We start from the raw sequence: 23,295 nt of genomic DNA on the forward strand, positions 1-23,295 counted from the left end.
GTAGCGAGCTGGAAAAAAAGGGCGGAAAACCCGAATCCTTATGAAGGACGAGCCTCAGTTGTTAAATTTTAAGGGGTATCCGATGGCTTTTTCCAGGCACTCTACCAAAGAGCCGGCGGAAAGAAAATCCCTCTCCACTTCCACAAATTTGATGTAGATGGATTTGGGGGAGACGCCGGGCTCGACGAGGCAGTTCTGGGATAAAAAGGCGTTGATCCCCACCCAATCCTTGCTGAAGGTTTTGGTGTTTGCCTGAAAATGTAAAAACAGGCACTGCTGGAGAGTCCGGACCTCGGCGATGCCGAGGTAACAGTAGATAATCCGGGCGGATTCCATATCCAGCCGGAGGGAGGCTTGCGGGGAAGGGACCTCCAGCTCGCCGGGAGTCTCGGTGCCGGGATCGGGCCCCCGGTGCTCGGCGGGAGGGGAGGGGGGTTTCTCGTGGCATTCCTCGTAGCCGATGGCGTACAAGCCGGGGCTTTTGGGAATCCCGCCCGGCAATAAATACTGCACGACGTTGCCGCCGGTGGGTTTGGAGTGAGCAATGGGGATCCAGTCGATCTCCATGTGGAGCTCCAGGCAGCGGGCTTCGCTGATGGTGATCTCCAAGAATTTGTAATAAACGTTTTTCCAGTTCATTTTCTGCACCCGGGTCATGATGACCCGGCCCTCCGGTTTTTCCGAGTTGAAATATTCCCGGAGCCGTTTGCCGAGGGGTACCTGGGAGCTGATCTCGGCGTAGTGGTAACGGATGTCCTCCTTCCAGCGGGTGTTGTAACCGATGCCGAAAATGGCCAGTTTGTTGGAAAGATGGAGCCGGGAGAAGTCCGTCCAGCTCTGAAACAGCTCCCACTTCAGCTGGACCGACTCCAGGATTTGCATAATGTTCTGCATGACGTCGCGCTTCCTGGAAATTAGGGGGGGAAAAGAAACAAAAACAAAACAAAAAAAATAAAAAACAAAAACACGGAGAGAAGGATAAAGGCATCGGTCGCGAAACCGGCCCGGCGCGCGCACCCGCCGCCCGCAAATATTCATCCCTTTCGGCTTTCTCCGCCGCTTTTCTGTCTATCCCTATATCCGTCCCGTGTCGCGAGGCGAGGTTAGGGATTACGGCGCCACGCGGATGGCTTTTTTTTGTTGTTTTTGTTTTTTTCTTTTAATGAATTTCAGCAAAACCGCATCAAAACCCAACCCCGCCCCCTTCCCACATCCCCAGCAAACCACGACCTCGGCCGGGAAGGGCATTTCGCACCTAAAGTTCTGCAGGTGACGACCCGGCGAAGGGAAGGCGAGGTGAGAAATCCCCAAATTCCGCTTCCGAGGAAGATTTCGGCTCTTCCCTTCCAACCCCCAAAACCCCCCCGGAGAAGGGGGAACGGGACCCGTCCCGCTCCCACCCGTTGCTGTCCCCAAAGCGATTGCGAGCGAAAACACGCGGCCGGCGCCGCTAAATAAATGCAAAGTTCAGTTCTCGGGTTCTTCCTTACGGCCCTGCCTTCCCACCGGCACGGACAACGGCAGTGTTATCCCGTTTGCCACTCAAAACCCTTCCCCCTCGGCATTCCCCCCCCCCCGCCCCCGCCGACACTCATGTAATTGCGGGAAAAACAACCGAAAAGCGAACGCCCGGCCGCTCCGAAGGGCTTGGTCCCGGCGTTGGAGCCCAACCGGGGTTGAAGGAAGCCAAGAAGACGCCGGTGAAGATGACCCGTGGGCGGACGGAGAGCAGAAATCCCTCTGGAAAAGCGATCCCCACCTTCCCAAAGATTTCTTTTCCCTCCCGGTAACCACAGGGCATCAAAGCGCGTTTCCACGGCGGGATTTAGACTCTGGAAGAGGTTCCTCCTGAATGAACGGCACACTCGGGGCGTCATTACCTCGTTGGGAGAACGGCTCATTTTAAGAGTTATCGTCCTATAATCAAAGCTGTAGGGAGATAACGAGCCTCGTTCGGTTAACGGAGAAATCCCTCCTGGGCCAACAAATGGGATTGAAAAGCCTTCTCCCCTCCCCCGACCCCCCTTCCTTCTATCCGCACGCTGAGGGACACGACGGTCTCCGGGCACCGGCAGATCCGACGCCCCGCGAACCCCACGAGGATGCTCCTTGCGCCGTTAAAACCCGACGCGCCCGCGATTTTTGGGGAGGTTCTCCGAGCGCCGGTGCCTCCGGGGCAAAGCGGGCTGGGATCGCAGAGCCGCGTCGAGCCCTTTGACGCCGGCGGCTCGGTGGCCCGGCTCTCCAAACCTCGGCTGGGGTATCCAAGCCCCCCCCCAAGAACGGGTCCAAGGGGAGAGGGCTCGCTCCTCACGGCGCCGGGAGGGACCGCGGCCGCCAGCCACGGTCTCCCGACCGTCTCGCCGCGGCCGCTGCGCCACGGGAACCCCGCAGAGACCTCAAGAGGCGTTTTGTCAGGCACGGGCCGCCGCGGCCGGAGGGCGACGGGCTCTGTGGAGTCGGCGGGGCTGGGTTTGAGCCGGGGCGAGGGGGGGGGTTAAAAACGCCTGTCGCGTCGTCGCCACCAAACTCCTGTTCCTGATTTTAAGGCGCTTTGGAGGAGTCGCGTCCCCTTCCAGCGGCGAAGGAGAAGGCAAGCGAGAAACACCGCGGGGGAAAAAAGGAGCATTTACCCCAAATCTGCGGCGATACCGCACCATTTCAAAGCTCCTCTCCAGCTCCCGCGCCGCTTCTCCAGGCGTCAGGCTTGGAAAAACGCCTTTTTCCAGTCTTGGGGAAGCGGAAATTCGCCTTCTGGGGACAACAGAGGGAAGCGGAGCGGAGGGAGAAGGGACACGGGGCAGGGCCAGCGGCGGCGGCGCTGAGCCCGCCTGTCACCGCTGTCACCGGCTCACTCACCGCGGCAGCCAGGGTTCGGAGACGGCAGCCCCATCCGAGCCCAGAGACGGGAGAGACGCAGCGTGGGCGGATTTTCATTCAACAGCGGAGGAACGGAGTTAAGAAACGACAAAAAAAAAAAAAAAAGGCAAAAAAAAAAAAAAGCCCCCACCTTTATTAATTGCGCTATAAATATTCGCGCTAAGTTTAGTTCAGCACAAAATAGAGCTGGGGGAAAAAAAAAAAATAAAATAAAATAATGAAATGAGTCACTCGTCAAACTGCTCCTGCTGGGAAGGGGAATGATTTCACGGGAGAGGGCTCCGGCAGCACCGCGCGTACGGCACGGGAGGGCTTTCCGCGGAGGGAATCCCGCCCTTCGAGCCACACGGAACGACGAGATTTTACGAAGCTCTGCGTTTGGGGTTTAGCGTCTCCTCTTCCCGCCTACAGCCGGACGCGAGGGCTCAGCTCCGCTCTCCCGGCCTCCATCCAGCCTCTCCCCGGCTCGGCCAAGCGGAGCTATAAGCAGCAAGAGTCCAAATTGTCACTGTTATTTATTTTCCAATAGAAAAATCCGAGGGTTTTCCCCGTGCCAGGGCCGGGCGGCACGGGGCAAATCTCCTTTTCCAGCGGCGGAAGGTGCCCCGGAGCTGGGTTTTACCCTGCCGTCGAACGGCGACCTCCCGCTGGAGCCCGGCCACCTGCGTTTCTCCCTCCTCGGAAGCTTCCGCGTTTCAGCCAAGGAACGACGCGAGCCGCCGCTGCCGCCGCCGTGCAGATTCCTCCTTAAGGCGCCGCCGTTTCCAGCGAAGGACCCGGCTCCCCCGGCTTTTTCCAGTTCACCAAGCCACCAGTGCCGCCGCCCCTCAAAATAAATCTTAAATAGCAGGAGAGAGGCTTAAGCAGCGTTTCGCTTTTCCGAAAAAACCCCAAAACACAACAAAAAAAAAACCCCCCGACGGTTTATTCGGAGGCCAAGGGGATGCGACGGCGACGCAGGGAAGGAGAGCCCAGCCGAGGGGAGCACGGCACCCCGGCCACAGCTCCCCGCTTCCTCCACCGCCAAAAATACGGCAACCCGGGACACGCGGACGTCCTCGGATGTTTTTGGACGCCGGTTATTCGCCAGCCGAAGTTAAGGGAGGAGGCGCTGGCCCCGCTAAGGTGCCGCGGGGAGACGCGCTGGCCGGATGGCAGAGCTCGGAGGGTTGGGGTGGGCGGCGCAGAGGCCAGCGGCTACCGGTGTTCCCCAGGGGCCAGTACCGGGCCCAGTTCAACGTCTTCCTCGACCACCTGGATCGAGGGGGACGGCGAGTTTGCCGGTGACGCAAAGCTGGGAGGAGTGGCTGACGCACCGGAAGGCAGCGCGGAGAGGAACCTCGTGGAGTTCACCAAGGGCAAGCGTAGGGTCCTGCACCTCGGGAGGAACAACCCCCCTCACCAGGACAGGTTGGGGGCTGACCTGGGAGTCCTGGTGGGCAACGAGTTGACCGTGAGCCAGCAACGTCTTCTTGTGGCCAAGGAGGCCAACGGTCTCCTAGGGTGGAAGAAGAAGAGCGTGGCCGGAGATGGAGGGAGGTCATCCTCCCCCTCGGCTCTGCCCTGGGGAGGTCGCGTGTGGAGCGCTGTGTCCAGTTCTGGGCTCCCCAGTTCCAGAAGGACAGGGAACTGCTGGAGAGAGTCCAGCGGAGGCTACGGAGATGCTGAGGGGCCGGAGCACCTCTGTGCTGAGGGCATCTCAGCAATGCTCATCAAAATCTAAAGGGCGGGGGGGGCAAAAGGACGGGGCCAGACTCTTCTCAGCGGTGCCCGGGGACAGGACGAGGGGGCAACGGGCGCGAACCGGAACCTGGGAAAATTCCCATCTCGAGAGAAGGTTTTTTTAGCAGTACGGGGGCGACGGTCCCGCGCCGCCGCACCCCAAGTTCTCCACATCAAAAACGGAGGCTCCGCAAAGGAGTCGAACGCGCCGCCGCCGCTCCCTCCCGTTCCGCTGAGGTTATTGCCGCTGACAACCCCTGCTCGACCGCGGCGGCAGGCGAACCGAAGCCCCGCCGCCTTTGAAATGAGTTATACGTATTTTAAAAACGCTGGCCAAAGAGGTGAAAAGGTTCGGCGTTTTACCGTCTGGGGCTTGTAAGAAGAAACACAATTCTATTTCGTGAAGATAATAACTAGCCGGCTTATCTTTCCATCAGCCATGCCTCTCCCGACCGCTTTTAATCCGCTCAATCGGAGTTGAAAAGTTCCTTGCTCTCATCATGGCGGGGGGGGGAGAAAAAAAAAAAAAAAAAAGAGAGTCCGGAGACGTCTGTGCATTTCAGAGGGAATTTTTTTTTTTTTGGGAAAAAAAACCCCCCACAAAACTCCGAAAGGTCTCATCTACTAAATCCGACCCAGCCCATCCCTCTACGCGACGGAACCCGGGAGCGAAGATTCGGGCAGGCCGAGCCTTCCCCTCAGAAAATTCGGGATTATTTGCCACGCGATTCCCTAAAGCACGCCTCGAAAGGGGAAGTTATCCCCGAGAAACTCTTCGAAGAGGCGATAATAAGGTTTACAGCGCAAAAAAAAGAAAAAACGTTCCTTTTCTCCGGGTCACCCCTGAGTCGCTAAACTGAATCTGCTCCGGGTTAAAAGGCAAAAAAGTCACCCTTTGGGTACCGTGAAAATCCACCCGAAGTGCGGAGGCTGACGACACCAGGCCATTACGACGGAAGCTTATTTTTATTATTTTATGGTTTTTTTTAGGTTTTAGAGGATTTTTTTTTTTTTTCTTCAATTAGTTACAATAAAAAGCCTGTGTTGCGTTACTAAGCAGGGACACGACCTAAACGCCTACCGTGCCGATGACTTCCTGCCCCACGGAAGCTCCTTTTCCAGCGTCGGAAACGCCAAGATTGACTTCGGACGACACTACAAATTACCGGGGGCGGGGGGGGGGGAAAAACCCGTGCGTGGAACCCACCCAGAAGGGGCCGCCGGCCAGTTCGCGACGGCTCGGTCCCGTCGCAGACAGATCGACAAGCGCCCCGCGGGTTTTAAAACCCCAAAGATTGGAAGCAAGGCCGGCTACAAGGCTCCGTGTTATCGTTGGCGAGGTGAGGAAGGTTCCCGCGCTCGAAGCATTCGAAACGCTCCGGGCTTTTGTCGGATTAAACCCATCCGAAAGTCAGAAAGAAGAAAATAAAAATAAGTCACGAGCTTTGGCAGGCCTTCCCCACCGCGGAGGAGAACTTTTCTTGCAGGCGTTACTCACGCCAAGCCAACTACCGGGGCACTGCCTCCCTCTTCTCACTCCTCCTTTCCTCCGCTCCTCCTATATTCCCTTTTTTTCCTTACATCCCAAGGGGCAAACGGGACAAAAAAAAAAAAAAAATCAGATTACAAACAGATCTGAGAGCCTGGCCGCGTGTCCCACGCGACCTGCCGGCTGCCCGCATCCGTCCCTAAGGAAGCCGACGTGGGTTTTATCCGCATTTTAAGCCCAAAGTCTCGTTCCGTTCGCTGAGCGCCGAGAGCCAAGCGGAGACGAGAGTTGGGAAGCTTTTCGGACGGTCCGAGGTTAACGGGAGTAACGCACGAAGCGGATCCAACCGTCCGAACAGTCTTGCACAACGCATTTATAATTACAATCAGAAGTTTCAAATATCCTCCCCTCCTGGCACGCCATCCCCAGGGAAATGCATTCCAAGGGAAAACATTCATAAATTACTTACTGCGCGTCTTCCGAAGATTCCTGCTTTATCTTTAATGTTCGTTTTGTGGGAGGCATTTCATCTGCAAGGTAAAATTCCAACGCATGATTATATTTGAAATTATGTTCCTGGGGCTTTTTTTTTTTTTTTAAAAAAAAAAAAACATATACAAAGTATACGTTTAAAAGGAAAAAAAAAAGAGGGGGAGAAAGAAAAAAGGCCATTCCGCTTTCAACGGCGCGTTGTAAGAGCGAGCAGCAGAACAAACGCATCTGCCTTCCATTTAGGCCTTGCGCGGGGAGCGCTTTTCTCCCGACTGCTGCGAAAATTAAGACTATCCTCAGCCCAAGCGCACGCAAACGGCCCCGCTTCGAGTAAAGGAAAAAGGCGACAAAGCAGGCGGCGGCGCTTCGACTCGCCACGCCGAGCCAAACTAGGCGGAATCAGGCCCCGGACACACACGCGTTTTGTGTCATCGCGGTTTCTCCCCACCGTTTCTCCCCCACGTATTCCTCATTTCCGACTCCCCCGGGGAAGAAGTGCGAGAGAAGCGGGAGGCGGTTACCGGCCAACTTGCAAATTGTACCCGTCAGCTGTGATTGAAGCCGCGTTCGGAGCATCCCAACTCCCCGAACACGGATACATCTCCTCTCCGCGCTTCAGCCCCCAAGTCACAGGGGTGGGGGGAAAAAAAAAAAAAGCCATCACACCAAGAAGCTTTACCCAATTCACCTTCTTCGCCCGGGCCTCCACCGAATTTGATGGACTTCAAAGTTTCCACGGTGAAAATAAAACCCCCTCGCGCGGGCACGGGAGGAACACGCGCCCCCAAGATCAGTGGCTCAAGAGATGGAAATAGAGAGAGAGACCAACCCATTTCTTCACAAAACTGCCCGAAAGCACGCGTTTTCAACCCAGAACACGGTACCTTGCTCCCTTTCCACGAGGTTCAATAAGCCCCGGGCAAGAAGCAGATCTCCAAACGAATTAATATATCGATTCTTTTGCGGAAACACCAAGAATTCGGGCAAGAAAAGCACGTGGAGGAGTTCGTTTTAGGTCTCGCTCCTGTGCCGTGAGCTCGCTTGCTCTTTTTTTCCTATATAAAAGAGGCCACACCTCTGGATTTAAGCATATTTATACCAGCGAAAGGGAAAATATCTCCCCAGTCCCACGAAGGGAAGCAGAACCGAGCAGGGAAGGAGAGACGGGGAACACGTTGCCACCTCCTCCTCCACCGTTTCTGGCCGCGCAGCCCTTCCCTCCTCCTGCCAGGCTCTTCAAACCCCAACCCCGATCCTAAAATACTTTGGGAACCACGTTTGGCTTTTGACGATGAACCGGGGAATTTCTTTCCCTTTTCTCCCCAAGGACGTCAAGCGTTGGGCATCGGGAGAACACGACGTCTGAAACACGAAAGCCGGTACTCTCCGCTCTGGGGAGCCCCCCCTGCAGTGCTGCCTCCAGCGCTGGGGCCACCAACAGCAGAAGGACATGGAGCTGTTGGAGTGGGGCCGGAGGAGGCCCCGGAGATGCTGGGAGGGCTGGAGCCCCTCTGCTGGGAGGACAGGCTGAGAGAGCTGGGGGGGTTCAGCCTGGAGAAGAGAAGGCTCCGGGGAGACCTTCCAGCCCCTTCCAGTCCCTAAAGGGGCTCCAGGAAAGCTGGGGAGGGACTCTGGAGTGGGGAGGGGAGCCATGGGACGAGGGGGAAGGGTTTTACACTGGAAGAGGGGAGATTTGGATGAGATCTGAAGAAGAATTCTTGACTTGGTGATGAGCCCCTGGCCCAGGTTGCCCAGAGAAGCTGTGGCTGCCCCATCCCTGGAGGGGTTCAAGGCCAGGTTGGCCGGGGCTTGGAGCAACCTGGGCTGGTGGGAGGTGTCCCTGCCCGGGGCAGGGGGGTGGCACTGGGCGGTCTTCAAGGTCCCTTCCAGCTCTAATCATTCTGTGGTTCTCTGATACGTATGCGGGAGACGGCACAAGCACAGAGCACGGGTAAAATCAGAGGATGGAGATGCGCCAAGATGGGCTTTCTTACCCAACTCCTGTTCGCCGGTCTGGTAGCAATGAAGATCCTGACTGTGGTTTCCCCAATCCTCCTGCGAATACTCCTCCATCGTGCTGCCGTCCGACTCCAGCTCCTGGTACAAGCCGCTGCTGTTGATGAGGACGGGCTGGCAGGGCTGGGAGTCCCATCCTCCCTGCCCAAAGACCTGCTCCAGCTGCTCAAAAGTGTAGCTGCTTTTCCTCTTCCCGACGCCGTGCTCCTTCACCCGGCTGTAGCACCTGCGAAGGGTCTAAAGACAGAAAAACGCAGGTTAATCAGGCGGCAGCGCGTCGGAAGAGCACACATTCACTTGCAGACAGTTACAGGGCTGCTAGGCAGAGTTTAGGGTTGTTTTTATATATTTTTTTTATATTTTTTTTTTTTTTACTTCTGCTGGTCAGTCTTTGCCCCACGCTCAACGAGCTAAATGCAACGCTCCCGAATTAATCTACGCCCGCCGGGAAGCATCGTAGGTATCCGACGTTCCCGCTTTAGCGGGAACGTCTACGACACAGGACAGAGCTGCGCGGCAGCCAGAGCTTCGTCAGATTTAACTCGGGCGATTTCTTCTCTGTTGGAATTAAAAAAGAAAGAAAAAAAAAAAAAAAAAAGAAAAATCCCCCCCAGATCTGCTACGTGGGGGAGAAAAAAAAAATAATAAAATAAAAAGACCAAGAGACACACCCCCACACCTTCCCCCCCCCTCCAAGTCAGAGATACCAACCAGCCAAGGAAACGCACACCTACGCCGAGGAGGAGAAAGCAGAGCTGGTGTTTGTGCCCCCCAGCGCGGAGAAGGGGAAGCGGGGAGGGGAGAGAGAGGGAAAGAGAGAGGAGTCCCCCAAAGCAAAGACGGTCCAACCTTCCTCGCTCCGGTAAGAAGATACAAGGTACAAAAATGTATACGTGCCTAAGCTATTCAGCTAGGAAAATATATATTACTTACATATTTTGCATTCCTTACTAACTCACTCTGTCTCTTGTGAAGCTGCTGAAATTTAAAAGAGGGCAAATCAATAACGCTCCCCATTCCCAGACTTCCACAGCAAAAAAGCATTAAGAAACAATACCGGGACGGCTCTGAGAGGCCTTTCCAAAAAAAAAAAAAAAAAAACCAAAAAAAACCCCAAACCCAGCGCTGAGGCTGAAAAGACAGATCCAAAAAAAAAAAAAGAAACAAAAAAAACCACCCAAAAAACCGCAAACCTGGTGTAGTTTTGGGGATCCCTCCAGCACCCCGCACCGACGGCCAAGCCGGAGCATCCCGCCCCCCATCATCCCCCTCCGGGCCCTGCCGTGTGCCAGCGATGCAAAGGCCCAGAAACCTACAATTTCCATCCGGTTTTTCCCCCCTCCTCTAATCCATTAAGAAATAAAAAAAAAAAAAAAATAATATCTCTTTATGCGCATCCCTCCACGCGGTTTTAATTCCGCCGCCGTTCTGCTTTCTGAAAGGTAACGACGGGCCCCAAATTTTCTGGATCTCGGTGGTTTTTGGCTTGGCAGAGCGCTAGAAAACGTTTGGAGTTTGGTTCCCCCCCCCCATTATGGGATTTATTGGATTGCTCAGGTACGGCAAAGCCGCCTCCGGAGTACGAGAGAGGCATTAATTTGGGAAGAGCTTGTCCTGTCGCCTTGCTTTCCGGAATACGACTGGGACGGATTTCCAAGCGCACGGCGCTGCAAAAAACACTTGGGTTTTCCCCCCCAAAAAACAAAACTTTGCCTCTCCAGAAAGCTGGAAGCTACTTAATGCTCTCCATGTACTGCTTTAACAGCGGGAAAGGACGACGTTTCTAACCATTTTTCCCCCCCCTGATATTCCGAGCCCTGGGGGCAGAAGCAAAACTGCTAAGCGGTGAGTCGGTTTTACCCTGCCGTTCCAAAAAAAGAAAAAAAAAAAAAAACCACACAAAAACGACACCCCAAAACCCCACACAGAAAAAGAACGCAGAATAAAATCCCACCAAACACGGGCAGAAATAAGACCAGAATTGTTCGGGGGTTTCGGGTGGAACCCATCCCCATTCCGCCCCCACCAAATTTTAAGCTTCGGTTTGCAAATGGGGTAAAAAAACCCAAAAACAAAAAACCCAACCGGCCGCGTCAGCCGGAAACCAAGGCCAAGAAACCTGTCGGTATTCCCTAGGGTGGGGTGGGGGGGGGGGCACAGATCAATTTGGTTCTTAAAATTTAGCAATAAGAACCCCTCGGGAACATCCGGGAGGTTCGAAACGGTCCGGTTTGCCCCGAAAAACGCAGCGGAGGATGCAACGCCCGGCTTTTTCACTCCGATTTCTTCTCCTTTTGGCTCAAATCTCCTCCCGGTGCGATTCGGCCAAACTCTTGTTTCGCTCCCAAGGCTCTTTCTAAAATCCACCCAAGTTGTATTTTTTTTTTTTTTAAAAATGTATTTCCCAACCCCCCCCCAGTTCTTCCACCCGCCCGGCTTATCCGTCGGAGTTAACTGCAGATTTAGCCGCATTTCTTAGCGGCCTTTAAGCTAAACAAACCGTCCCCAGCGCGGTTCACCAAAAAAAAAAAAAACAAAACCCAAAAAACATCCCTACTCTTGGCCAAACCCCCTCGGGAACGCTCAACATCCGCAGCCTCTCGCTCTATTTGAAGCATGGCCTTCCAATGTCTCTCCCCACCGACGGGGTCCTGGGGTATCTCGCGCCGGGTTGTAGCCCAGTCGCGATTTAACTATTTCATCCGGGCTGCAAAGGGGCTTCTTTTCCCAGGGGGGGGAAAAAAAAAAAAAAAAAAAAATTCTTTTTTTTTTTAGCGTCGCGTCGATGGAGACCGAGCAGAAGAATGAAAAGGCAGCAACGCAAAAAAAAAATGGGGCGAAAATAAACGAGCGGTGCTCTCGTTACTCTTGCAAGTCGAGAGTACTTTTGAGGTTACTCCCTAAACGCTTCCGGACCCGGCTGCGAGAGCCCCTTTTACCTCCACTTCTGGTGGCAGAACAACCTCAAATTTGAGGGAGAGAAGCTCAAATTTGGTGCTTTCAAAAGCCCCAGGAGGTCACGAGCGGCTGATGGCTCCTCCGTCTTGCTGCCCGGAGAATCGAGTCCCGCCGGCTCTTTCTGCCGGGAGGCGCTCCCAAGTTTCTCCACCGGGCTGTCCCTACCGCTTTCCTAAGCCGTTTTCACCTCCGAATAACACGGATCGGCTCCATTTCGTGGACGCTCCAGGCTCCTGCGTGGCAGGGGTGAGGTGGACCGGCCCCCTGGCTCTCCCTCCGCAGCTGCCTGCGCCTCCCGGGATGATTTTTTTTTCCTACCTAAATAATTGCTGGGACTTCGGGAAACCTCCCCTGGCCATTTTTATAGCACTCAAGGGTTCAGCCGCCTTCCTCCCAGCGGGTTATTCTGAGCGCCCATCGTTTAAGATCTGGGTTTTTCTTACGCACCTCCTCTATTCCTCCCGGTGTCCAGCTCAACTCCCGCTCCGTGGTTCCTAAAGTGCACACACACATATATTGATACAGATAGGCAAGAAACCGGTAAATTTAGGACAAGTAACTGAAAACAGACCTGATGACTGCCCAGTGACTGCCCAGACTGGAAGAGACCGCGGCTTTTGCTTATTGTTCCGCAACGCTGCCTGCAACGTGAAGACAGGTTATCCCCGCTTAATTTAGCGCGGCGACATCCAAAGGAGGAGGAGGAGACAGCCATAGAAGCTCAACGTGGGTTTTCTCACCGTTTCTAACTTATTGAGCCCTCGTCTTCTCCACAAAGCCAAGCCACGGGAGAACCCATCGCCCTGCAGGAACCGCCGGTCAGAAAAGCCCGTGGCGGCGCCTTTGAGGAAGGCTGCGGACACAGTCGTCCCAGCGAACAGTCAGACGAGGGAGGAGAACCACACCGCGGCGAGCTCTGTACGCATAACCGTCCCCCCCCCCCGAGACGGTCCAACGCAAGAACCTCCAGGCCCCGGATCTGGATCAGCGAGGCGCTACGGGCTCCACAGAGCAGTTTGGTGGCCGACAGGAGCGTCCACGTTAAATATATTTAAGTCTATTAAATGACAGCAGCCGGCCTAGAAGGGTCCTGACGGCACAGAGCACCATCAGCACAACGTTCGGCTCCAAAGACGCTCCTTTACTTTAACGGCAGAGAGGAGCTCTTGCCTCTACGTCCCAAATTAAAAACGCCACCATAAAATAGCTTCCTCCCTCATCGTGCCAGGATTCTCACGCGCAACACCAGACGAAACTACACGGGGAGAAAAGAAACGGGTCGTGAAGCCTGGAGTGGTCGTAGGGCACGCAGGGATGGCCAGCACTGCGAAAGGTCCGGCAGTCCTCCCTCCCGAGCTGGCCGGTGGGAGCGGAACTGGCTCCAGGAGTCTGAGAGCTCTGCTCGACTCGGACTTTTAGGGCTTACAAGGTGAGAGAACACGAGACTTACAGGGGAGGTGGCCACAAGAAGCCCGATTTCTGTAGCCCATCCAGAATAAAAGGAGAAGAGCGAGCACCTTAAACTCTCCGGAGAGCCTTTCTGCAGAAAGGTAGCTGACGACTTCAACGCGTCTCCAAGAGGAGACGCCAAGCGGCAACCCTCCTCTGCAAAACAACCAGCCTCGTGCAAACCCACCCAGAGCTGCCCCTGACCCACCCGCCACGGCCAAATAAATCCCGCAGCCTCCGCCGTCTCCTGGTGCGCCCGAAACGCACCGGGATTCCCTAAAGGATTTGGCTCCGGCGCAAAAGTCTCGGGTATGGAACCGGATGAGAATGTCCTGAGGGGAAACACGGACACAGGGACCAGAGATCTCTTTGAACCATGACTTGAAGAAGCGAAGTCCCCCTAGAAAACGCGGATGGGGGACGTCACTCAAGGCAGGTAAGGCGCGTGTTTTTAAGCTGGGTTAGTTAGCCAGAGCTAGAACCTAACAAAAAAAAAAACCGCAGCGGATTTCCCTCCACTGCCAATTTCCAAATCACAAATAAATATACTAAAAAAAAAAAAATAAGCTCTTGCCTGGAGAGGAATTATTTGCAGAATTGCTACAGCCAATTGCAAAGGTCAACCTCGCCGAGGCAGGACTTTGCCAGCGACCATGGGGGAACGGAGCCGGGGCGTGAAGAGCTGCGGCCCGGCTGGGTGAGGGAGTCCCGCAGCGATACGCGGTGCCGAGAGACGACGGACGAACCTCCCCGCAGCGGCGCCGGGCGACACCTTGGGTCTCCAAATAGCCGCCTGCAAAGACGCTCCATCGGTTGCCGGTGTTGGAGAGCCGAGAATAAAATCATTCATACCCTTCTCGGGGATTTGATGCTGATCGGACAAGACACCTCGGGCAAAGAAACTCTCCGGTATTGCCTGCGGAAAGCAGATGGCTGGGCACCTTCGCCTCCCGACGCACTGGGCTCCTGGTTTAAGACAGTACTGGATGGAAAGCAGAGTCCCTCAGAGTTTGAGAAGGCAGCCCAGCAAAACCCAGCACAGCCAGGCTCTGGGAAGGGTTAGACGTGTCCTACGGCCAGGTCTCGGCTCGCAGAGACGCACGAGTAAGGTTCAACCTTGTCCTCCGAGTAAGGTTCAACCTAGTCCTGGCGTGACCTGCTCAAAACCAGCACGGAAAACCCATGGCTACTTTAGAGCGGTGAAGGCCGCGCTCCAGTAGACCGTCTCGCCGTCACAAACACGCTCGTTCCTACCCAGCAAGCTTAAAGCTTCACGCGTCCCCCGGAACGGGGACAGACGTCTCTCTCTGTCATCCCCAAAGCCTGCTTTTCAAGGAAAGCCCGAAACGCAGGAGCCTGGATCGAAGAGGTCCGAGACGTACTCCAATAGGTCATATCTCTGTTCTCAGCCAGCCGCGCGGCACCGCACCGACTCCAGTCGACGCGTAGAGCGAGGCCGTCAGCCCCTCCAGGAGACCGAGAGCAGCACAAACCCTCCCGCGGGTGGGAGGGAAAATGTTCCTCTCCAAAACAAGCTTCAGCCGAGCGGCGGAAAGCATCGACACGGGCGGCACCATGGGGTGGGGAAACGTCTCCCGTAGTTCAGAAAGTTAAAAAACTTTACGCACGACACCGTCCTGGCAGCGTGTCGGTGCCCACCCCGGGGCCGGGTGGCTCTAGAGGAAGGTCCCTGCCGCTTGCCTTCGGTTGCGTTGAGAAAACGTTACCGGTGGAGAGCAATACCTAAATCCATGGGAAAAGCTGGACGTGAAATTCCAAAGGTGGATTTCACTCCAGTTTTCACCAGGACTAGCGGTCAAGGGTTGGGAGCTGGTGAGACCACGGCAGTCCGGAGAGCGTCACCGACTCGGCCCCCAGATTTACACGCGCAGCAGGACGGAGCGTAACCAGAAGGAGTAATGAAAGAGAATCCACCCCCACACCGGCGCTCGAAGCTGCATGCTTTCATGGAAACGTTGAACGGGTTGGGTTGGAAGGGACCTTGAAGATCACCCAAGTGCCACCCCCTGCCCTGGGCAGGGACACCTCCCACCAGCCCAGGTTGCTCCAAGCCCCGTCCAACCTGGCCTTGAACCCCTCCAGGGATGGGGCAGCCACAGCTTCTCTGGGCAACCTGGGCCAGGGGCTCACTGCCCCCACACCAAAGAGTTTCTGCGTCAGATCTCATCTCAATCTCCCCTCCTTCAGTGTAAAACCCTTCCCTCTCGTCCCATGGCTCCCCTCCCTGCTCCAGAGTCCCTCCCCAGCTTTCCTGGAGCCCCTTTAGGGACTGGAAGGTCTCCCTGGAGCCTTCTCTTCTCCAGGCTGAACCCCCCCAGCTCTCTCAGCCTGTCCTCCCAGCAGAGGGGCTCCAGCCCTCCCAGCATCTCCGGGGCCTCCTCCGGCCCCGCTCCAACAGCTCCGTGTCCTTCTGCTGTTGGTGCCCCAGCGCTGGAGGCAGCACTGCGGGGGGGTCTCCCCAGAGCGGAGCAGAGGGGCAGAATCCCCCCCCTCGCCCTGCTGCCCACGCTGCTGGGGATGAGCCCAGGCTGCAGTTCACTCACACCCGTTTCACTCTGCCGAGCTCTGCAGGTGCATCCAGTCGCTTCCCAAATGAACACAATCCACGACCAACCGTCCGACACCTCCTGCGCCGCTGCCGCCGGCGCTTTCCCGACGGCAAAGCGGCCTCTGCAATAACCCGATGCCGATGGGACGCCTAAAATTTCCGCCTGCCTGCATGTGCTGGCTAAGGGCAAGGCATAAAAATCAGGAGGCGGATTTTTAACACCTTCCAAGTCCTCCGTAGTCAAGGAGCATGACAGGGAAAAACCACATGCTCCCCAACTAAGAGTCAATGTTCAAGTTTAGCATGTTTGTCCCGTAACAAGTTCCTGGCCACCAACCGCCTGCTCCCTCTGGGAGTCATTCCGTCCCCACGCAGCGAGCGGTGGGTGACCCGGGTACGCCAGAACCACCAGAGCAGGGTACTACAGACGCACAAGGCGGCTGCAGAAGCTACCGGACCGTAAAGACGTTCATCCTGCAGGTGCAAAGCCAGGCAGATGCCGACCGGCGCCACGCTGCCGGGCAAAACCCCGGCCGGAGAGAGTGGAGGCAGCTTCTCTGCAAGAGGGTTCGCTCCACGTGATGCTCTCCTCCCAGTGACGCTCCTCAACTGCCGCCCCGTGATACGTCCCAGGAGTAAAATAAATAAATCTGTTCTTTGTCACTGAGGAGTTTATTTTTTTTTTTTTTCCAGGTTATAAACATCAACAGAAAGTTGCTCCAACCTGCCGGGGCCTGCGAGATCCTCCGGTGAGAAGCTGGGCTGCTGGAGAGAATTCAAGGGAGGACAAAAAACGACCCAGCCTGGAAAACCCAGTGTATCCGAAGAAAGAGCCGGCAGTAACTTGAACCCCGCCTGCAGCCGGTGGAGCCACCGGGACGAGGATCTGGGCCTGAGATAACAAATGCAAGACAAAGATAAAACGTGTTCGAAAGAAATAGAAGGCAAAGCCGTTTTGAAGGCGGACAGTTGGCCGGTTGCTACAAAACGTACCGATGCTCCACCGTTTGAGATCTTCAAACTAAAAGACAGTCGCTCCGCGCAACGTTCTTGCGACCGACGACGGAATTCTGGGTGAAACCCAATCTCCCGTATCACGCAGGAGGGCAAACTAGATGACGGCACGCGTCGCTTCCGAGACGGTCTGGTTAGCGCGGCTTTTCCTTCCTTCGAAACCACTTCATGCGCGATTTAAAAATAGTTTGTTTACACGGTAAAGCGGCTAAAACCACAGCCCCGTCACAAAGAAGCCCCGGCTGCCGTTGCTTTACATAGAGCTTAAAGCAAAGGAACGCCAACGGCTGACACCGAGGTGTAATTTTTCATTCCTTCCCGTTTCATGTGGGTTCGCGGCATTCGCTTCTCCCCTCCGTGCCTACGTCCTCCACGAGTCTTTCGCCGCTGTCTTCAAAGTATTTTTTCTTTTGAAAAAAAAAAATAATTAAAAAAAATTACACGCTTAGCCGACAACCTCAACCCGGCAGAAGCCTCCAGTCACCTGGCTGGGGTGAGAGGGAGGTCGCTCCCTAGGGAAAATCCAACCCTGGGGCGGCGGGTTCGCCATCGGCACCGGGACCGGGGAATTCCTGGCGCCAGGAGTTAAGATGTCAGAGCCCTCCTCCAAACAAACGGCTCGGCACTAACTCCGGGGCGAGGCAAACAAATTTCAGCGGCTCGCCCGCAAAAATAAAAGCGGAACCTGCGTAGAACCCGACGGCTGAAGAAATGCCACGTTAAAGATGTGAAATTTAACAGTCTCCCGCTGCCGGACGGCAACTTTTAAGGAGGGAATTCTCTCCGCCGGAGAAAAGCTCGCCAGCTGAAACCGCGGCCGGGGAATTTCTAGCACCAAAAGGCTCCGGCAGCCCAGCAAAGCGCCGGCAGGAGAGCGAGTCTTTGATGGCACCCTTGACGAAGACAGACGCACGCGGCAGAAACTCTTCCATGGATTTAAAAAATGCATAAGATCCGGTTATTCCAAGACTCCTTTAAAATCAAACAAGCCTTTATTGCCTGAAAATTAGCCTTGACTCGCGCAGCCCCGCGCTGCTCAGCGGCAACTGTAAAGCCTGCGCTCACCTGCACCGTCCCTGCCACTGCAGCCACGGGCGAAGGCTGGAAGCGGATGAAGCGACGATTTCCGAGGGTATAACCCGATGGAAAGGGATCTCAAGGAATCCACACAGGGTACGTCGGCTTTTGGCCGTCCCGAGACAGCTCGTTTTTTCCGTGGTTAAAAGCAGCTCGAGCGAAGGGCTAACCTCCGGCCGAAACGTCGCCAGGCGAAGGGCACAGGGTCAGCAGGGTTTTGCCAAATATTCCATCCCTTCCAAGCCCGGCGCTAAAGTCAAACCTTCACACCGCGAGGCTCTCCGGGCGCTGCTGCAGATGAGTTTTGGGCAACACAAACCAGGTTAAATCCTTGGCCTCTTCGGGTGGAGGAGGAGGAGGGCTGGATGAAGCACGTGCACTTTAGTAAATGACTTATTAATGAGAGCTATGTGTCACTGGGACGGTCAGAATATATTACTAAATAAAGTAAGGATTAAGGATACAACGGGATGAGGAAACTACAGAGCAGAAAACAGCTTTTCCAGGAACCAACAGACAGAAATCGCGACGTTTCAACTCTCCTGCGGCTTCCGACTGCAGAACTCCGCCGGCCTACCAGCCACCACGTCGGCTTCAAGGTCTCTTTTCCGAAAGGAAAAGCTGCCGGAACGGTTACGTGTGAATCCCGAAATTTGAAACAGACGTTTCCAGAGCGCTCGAACGCAACAGCAGTCGCGTTCCCAGCCCTTGCCTGTGCGCGGAAAAGCACATGCAGATGTTACGAGACAGACAAAAAAAAAAAATCAGAACCGGGCCCTCACTTCGCATCCTGTTTGAATTAGGAGAGAACGCGTCCGTGCGATACCACTGGAAAGCTTTCCTCTGCGGAGCTGACTTTTCCCTCTCCGGCTCATTTCTACCTCACTCTTCAAGATTTGGCCGAGTCCAAGGGAGGCAGGAGTCCTGAAGAAAGCCAATACCGAGTCCTTATCTAAAAGGCATTTATAAAATAAGTTGGCTCCGATCCGTTTTAAGCACGATTTACGTCTATAACGCATCGACAAATCCTCACGCTGCTCTCCCTTGATGGGCATTAAGTCAAAGTATATGAAAATCACGGAAATACGGAGCATTACGGATAATAAATGAAGATGCAGCTAAGCGCTCCCTCATCGCCATCTCCCCAGCTCTGTTTTCACCTCGGCGGATACCGGAGGACTGTGAAGCGCCTGACACCTCCCCTTGCTCCAACAGCGTGTTCAAGTCGTCCTGCTCCCGCCTAAAGATGACTTCAGGCACTGACCCCTCCACACCCAGGAGCGATTTTCGCTCTTGGTCGGGCGTGAAAGAGTCAAGCCGCCGATAACGCCTGGAATCCTACAAAAATTGGGATTTTAGGGTTGCCGTTGGCTACTGAAGCTATCTCAGTAATCCCCGTAACAAGGTCAACTCTTGGCTGTCTTGAGAAAGCCCAGCTTTCGAGGAGCGCTCGTTTCACAGCGATTCCGGTCAAAAACCTACCGTGAGCTCAAAGGCCGTGGAAAGGCACCTCTGCGGAGAGGAACCTGGGAGTCCTGGCGGACAACGAGTTGCCCACGAGCCAGCAATGTGCCCTTGTGGCCAAGAAGTGGCTGCGGGTGGAGGGAGGTCATCCTCCCCCTCGGCTCTGCCCTGGGGAGGCCGCACCTGGAGCACTCCGGTCAAAAACCTACCGTGAGTTCGAAGGTCCCTTCTATTTATCGCCTTGCAATGGCTCCAAGAGCAGCTCGGAGAAGCCCTACCGGTCTGGGACTCCGGGATTCTGTATCGCGCGTTGATCCAGAAAAATCTAACAGGTCCATCAGGAGCTGCTCCCGGCGCCGCGGCAAGGTGATAAATATCAGCCTTGTGGTCTTCTGTTCCCTCTACGCTGTTCGATAGGTATGTGAGGTGTGGTTTCTTTCAAGCTTGAACGTTTTAGGGGCAAAGATGTGTTCAAGCATCACTTTTTAAGGGAAAGGGAGAGGAGCCCTCCTCTGCGAGAAGCTCACAACCTGCTGGGAGGATGGGAACAGCCAGCAGTCACCAAAACGCTTGCTCTGGCCCCAAAGCTGCCACAACCCGCAACCAGCTCCATCGTCCGAAGCTGAACAGCCAGTTCTGGACTCGGGTAAGGTCCTCTACAGCCCACCTCAATCCGAAACCATCGGAGCCTGACAGGCAAAGCCAAACCGCCTCGAGTAACTCCTCCAGCACGCATCAGGCTCCGGGAGACGCCAAAGTTTTGTGGAAGAAGCGATTGAAGCGACGAGCACCTTGAGAGCCGCCAAGAAAAACAGGGACTCCGAGAGGTTTCGCGGTGCAGCAACATTCTGCTCAAACAATATTTGCATGCGGTCAAGGGAAATAAATCCCTGAGGAGCAAATACAGGGGGTCAAGGAGATGACACGAGGAAAATACATTAGGAAACTAAAACAGCTAGAGGAAGGGGGGGGTGTTTTGTTTTGGCCACCTGATTTCAGGCACGAAGGCTGCTCTAATTAACAGGGACCGAAGGGCGAGTCTCTCACTTATTCCCGAGCATCCTCGATAATGCAAAATCCCCCATTTCCCGTATTTTACAAATCAAAGGCAGCCTGGGTGAACACACCTGGAGAATCCCAGCCAGGCCGGGCCGCCGCAGCCGTATTTCACAGAAGAGAAGCAAAAACCCTCGCTGATCCCTAGCAATAACAAAACATTCCTTTTTTTTTTTTTTTTTTTTTTTTAATCAATTGACATTTTAAGCAGCAGCACGGGCAGCCTACTGGGTCACGAAAGGGGAAAATGAAAGCCAGAGGGAGCTCGGAGCATTTAATTCACCCTTCCAAGCTTCACTCATGTTTATACGTCAAAACCCGGCAGCAATTGCCACCCCATCCACGGTGTCTCCAAATACCTCCTCTTCGGAAAAGCGAGGCGCGCGGAACGGCTGCTCCCAAGCCGGACACCCAAGCCAGCCTTTCCCTTTTCCCCAAGGGAACGATGGAGCTGGAAAAATCTCTCCTGAAAACCTGCCACCCAGAGGAACTGCAGCCCCTGGGGCTGTTTAAGGCGGCTCAATTATTAAAGAGGTTCCTGAAAGCGCAGCGCACACCGGTGCCAGCCAGGGGAAGACCTTGTACCCCGTAAAGCAACTCCAAAGCAACGGCGGGAGCCACAAGTGCAAGAAGGCAACCAGAGCCCGAGCCAGCCCTCATTACTGGGGCAACTGGGAGCCCCCTTTTCCCGTGAGGGCTTCAGGGAGCAGCTAGTGCCACCCCCTCACAGCCAGAAGACGCTGGGGGACGGGGAAGGGGACTGAGTCAAGCCACCCAGGGCCACGGTGCCCACCACACTCAGGGACGAAAGGAGGCAACCCTGGGGACGCGGTGCCCCCAAAACCCTGGGAAAAGGATGCTGCTGTGTCCACGTGAGGGGACACAAACAGCTGGGACGCTGCGTCTCTCCCCACTCAGGACCAAAGGATGCTGCCGCAACCCACCCGCGCCGGGGAGACTGAGTGGCTGATCCCAAAGGATGCAGCGCCTGGGTTGGAAAGAGTAAGAGCTGAACCCCCAGGACATGGCGTCCAGCCTGCTCTGGGCCAGGAGATGCCAACTGGGTGCTGCGGGGAGCCAGGTAGAGGAGCCCAGGGGATGGGGTGCCCCCCACCCAGGGGCACAGGATGCTCCAGAAAACTGCCAGCGTGGGGAGACCCCGAAAGGGTGACTGCAGGAGATGTAGCGTCCTCAAACCCAGTGCCAACGGTTGGGCTGAGCCCAGGGGATGCCCGCAGCCAGGGCCAGAGGATGCTCTGGAAAACTGCCTGCATGGGGAGACCCAAAAAGGCTGAGCCCAGGGGACACAGTGCCTCCAAACCCAAGGTCGAAGGCTGGACTGAGCCCTAGGGACACCGTGACCCTATGCCCAGGGCCATCGGACGCTCCAGAAAACTATCATCATGGAAAGACCCTGACCGGCTGATCCCAGGGGAGGGGGTGTCCCCACAGGCAGAGTCAAAGGCTGGGCTGAGCCCAGGGGACACCCACACCCAGAGCCAAAGGATGCTCCAGAAAACTATCAGCGTGGAAACACCCAGGTGGGATGAGCCCAGAGGATGCGGTGGCCCCAGACTCAGGGCCAGAGGATGCTTCAGGGGAGATCTGGAAGGGATTGAGCCTGGGGGACGCCGTGCCCCCATAACCAGGGCCAAAGGCTGGGCTGAGTCCTGGGGACACAGTGACCCTGCACCCAGGGCCAAAGGATGCTCCGGAAAATAGTTTGCATGGGGAGACCCTAAGGGCTGATCCCAGGGGATGGGATGACCCCCTGCGCAGGACCAAAGGCTGGGCTGAGCCCAGGGGATGCCCGCAGCCAGGGCCAGAGGATGCTCTGGAAAACTGCCTGTGTGGGGAGACCCTGAGGGAGTGATCCCAGGGCATGGGGTGCCCCACAGCCAAGGCCAGAGGATGCTGCGGGAAACTGACAGCATGGAGAGACCCCAAAAGGCTGAGCCCAGGGGATGGGGTGTCTCCACCGCCAGAACTAAAGACTGGGCTGAGCCCAGGCGACACCCACACCAGGGGCCAGAGGATGCTCTGGAAAACTGCCTGAGTGGGGAGGCCCCGGTGGGATGATCCCAGAGAACGCAGTGTCCCCACACTCAGGACCAAAGGCTGGGCTGAGCCCAGGGGATGCCCACAGCCAGAGCTTGAAGGATGCTCTGGAAAGCTGCCTGCATGGGAAGACCCCGAAAGGCTGAGCCCAGGGGACACGATGTCCCGCCCCCGCCGGCCCAAGGCCGCGCTGAGCCCCGGGGCCACCCGTCCCACCCGTCCCGCCCCCCCCGGGCCGAGCCGCCCGCCCCCGCCGGGGTACCTTGATGCGCTCCCGGCACTGGGAAGGGGTGCGCTCGTAGCCCAGCTCGGCCAGGGCGCGGGAGACGCGCTCGTACATGGCGGGGCCGGGGGCTTTGCTGCCGAAGACGGTGCCGGCGCCCTCCAGCTGCTGGTACCGGGCCTCCACCAGCCGCTCGTTCCCCCAGACGGCGATCAGCGCGTTGGTCTCCGCCGGCGTCCACGACATCCCCCGGCAAGCGGCGGCGGCGGCTGCGGCGGCGGCGCCGCCCGGCGAGAAGGAGACGGAGGGCGAGGCCCCGCCGCGGCCCCCCGCCCCGCCGCCGACCCCCGGCCCGGCCCCGCCGGCCGCCGGCCCCGGGCCCAGCGGGGAGGCGCCGCTGGGGGTGGAGGGGTCGGAGAGGCTGGGGTTGCCGTCGCTCAACGCCCCCGGCGAGCCCGGCGACAGCACCTCCATCTTGGGGATCTTGAGGGGCGGCTCGGCGGGCGGGAGCTGCGAGGAGCCGCAGGACGCCGCCATGTTGGAGCTGCCGGAGCGAGGGGGGCGGAAGTGACGGGAGGAGGAGGGACTTCCGGCAGACCCCCGAGGCGGGACGGGGGGCGTGGTAATGGCAGAGGGGGCGTGGTCACTGGGAAGGGGCGTGGTCATGTGGAAGGGGCGTGGTCAAGGTGGACGAGGGGAGGGGCCGAGCGGGTGGGGCGGGGCTTGGGGGAAGGGGGTGTGGGGTGAGCACCCCCGGTGTGGGGCTGAGACCCCAAATGTGGGGCTGGGCACCTCCGATGTGGGGCTGAGACTCCCCCGGTGTGGGGC

At 56.5% G+C, this 23,295-nt stretch overlaps 1 protein-coding gene across 9 annotated transcripts; it reads right to left on the reverse strand.

Moving 5' to 3' along the window:
• Window positions 1-6: 6 nt before the first annotated feature.
• On the reverse strand, window positions 7-23,018 carry MSANTD2 (Myb/SANT DNA binding domain containing 2). 9 transcript variants are annotated; one of them, XM_054223295.1, is made up of 5 exons: window positions 22,507-23,018; window positions 9,533-9,577; window positions 8,578-8,836; window positions 6,561-6,621; window positions 7-907 (listed from the first exon to the last, which is right to left on the reverse strand). In XM_054223295.1, the coding sequence occupies exons 1-5, from the start codon at window positions 23,002-23,004 to the stop codon at window positions 55-57; spliced, it is 1,716 nt and encodes a 571-aa protein (XP_054079270.1). In that variant the 5' UTR covers window positions 23,005-23,018; the 3' UTR covers window positions 7-54. The 9 variants fall into 9 exon arrangements, 7 of the variants coding, with proteins under 7 accessions (XP_054079270.1, XP_054079271.1, XP_054079273.1 ...); XM_054223298.1 differs by lacking the exon at window positions 7-907 and adding an exon at window positions 5,198-6,178; XM_054223297.1 differs by lacking the exon at window positions 7-907 and adding an exon at window positions 6,187-6,450.
• Window positions 23,019-23,295: the final 277 nt, after the last annotated feature.

The sequence above is a fragment of the Rissa tridactyla genome, chromosome 17 (genome assembly GCF_028500815.1).
Source record: "Rissa tridactyla isolate bRisTri1 chromosome 17, bRisTri1.patW.cur.20221130, whole genome shotgun sequence".
Classification (NCBI taxonomy): Eukaryota; Metazoa; Chordata; class Aves; order Charadriiformes; family Laridae; genus Rissa; species Rissa tridactyla.

Coding starts and splice junctions, on each gene's coding strand:
- MSANTD2 (XM_054223295.1), bottom strand. CDS start 23,004: ATGGCGGCGTCCTGCGGCTCCTCGCAGCTCCCGCCCGCCGAGCCGCCC. Junction 9,578..22,506: donor AGTGCCGGGAGCGCATCAAG/GTACCCCGGCGG, acceptor TTTAAATTTCAG/CAGCTTCACAAGAGACAGAG. Junction 908..6,560: donor GAATCTTCGGAAGACGCGCA/GTAAGTAATTTA, acceptor CCTAATTTCCAG/GAAGCGCGACGTCATGCAGA.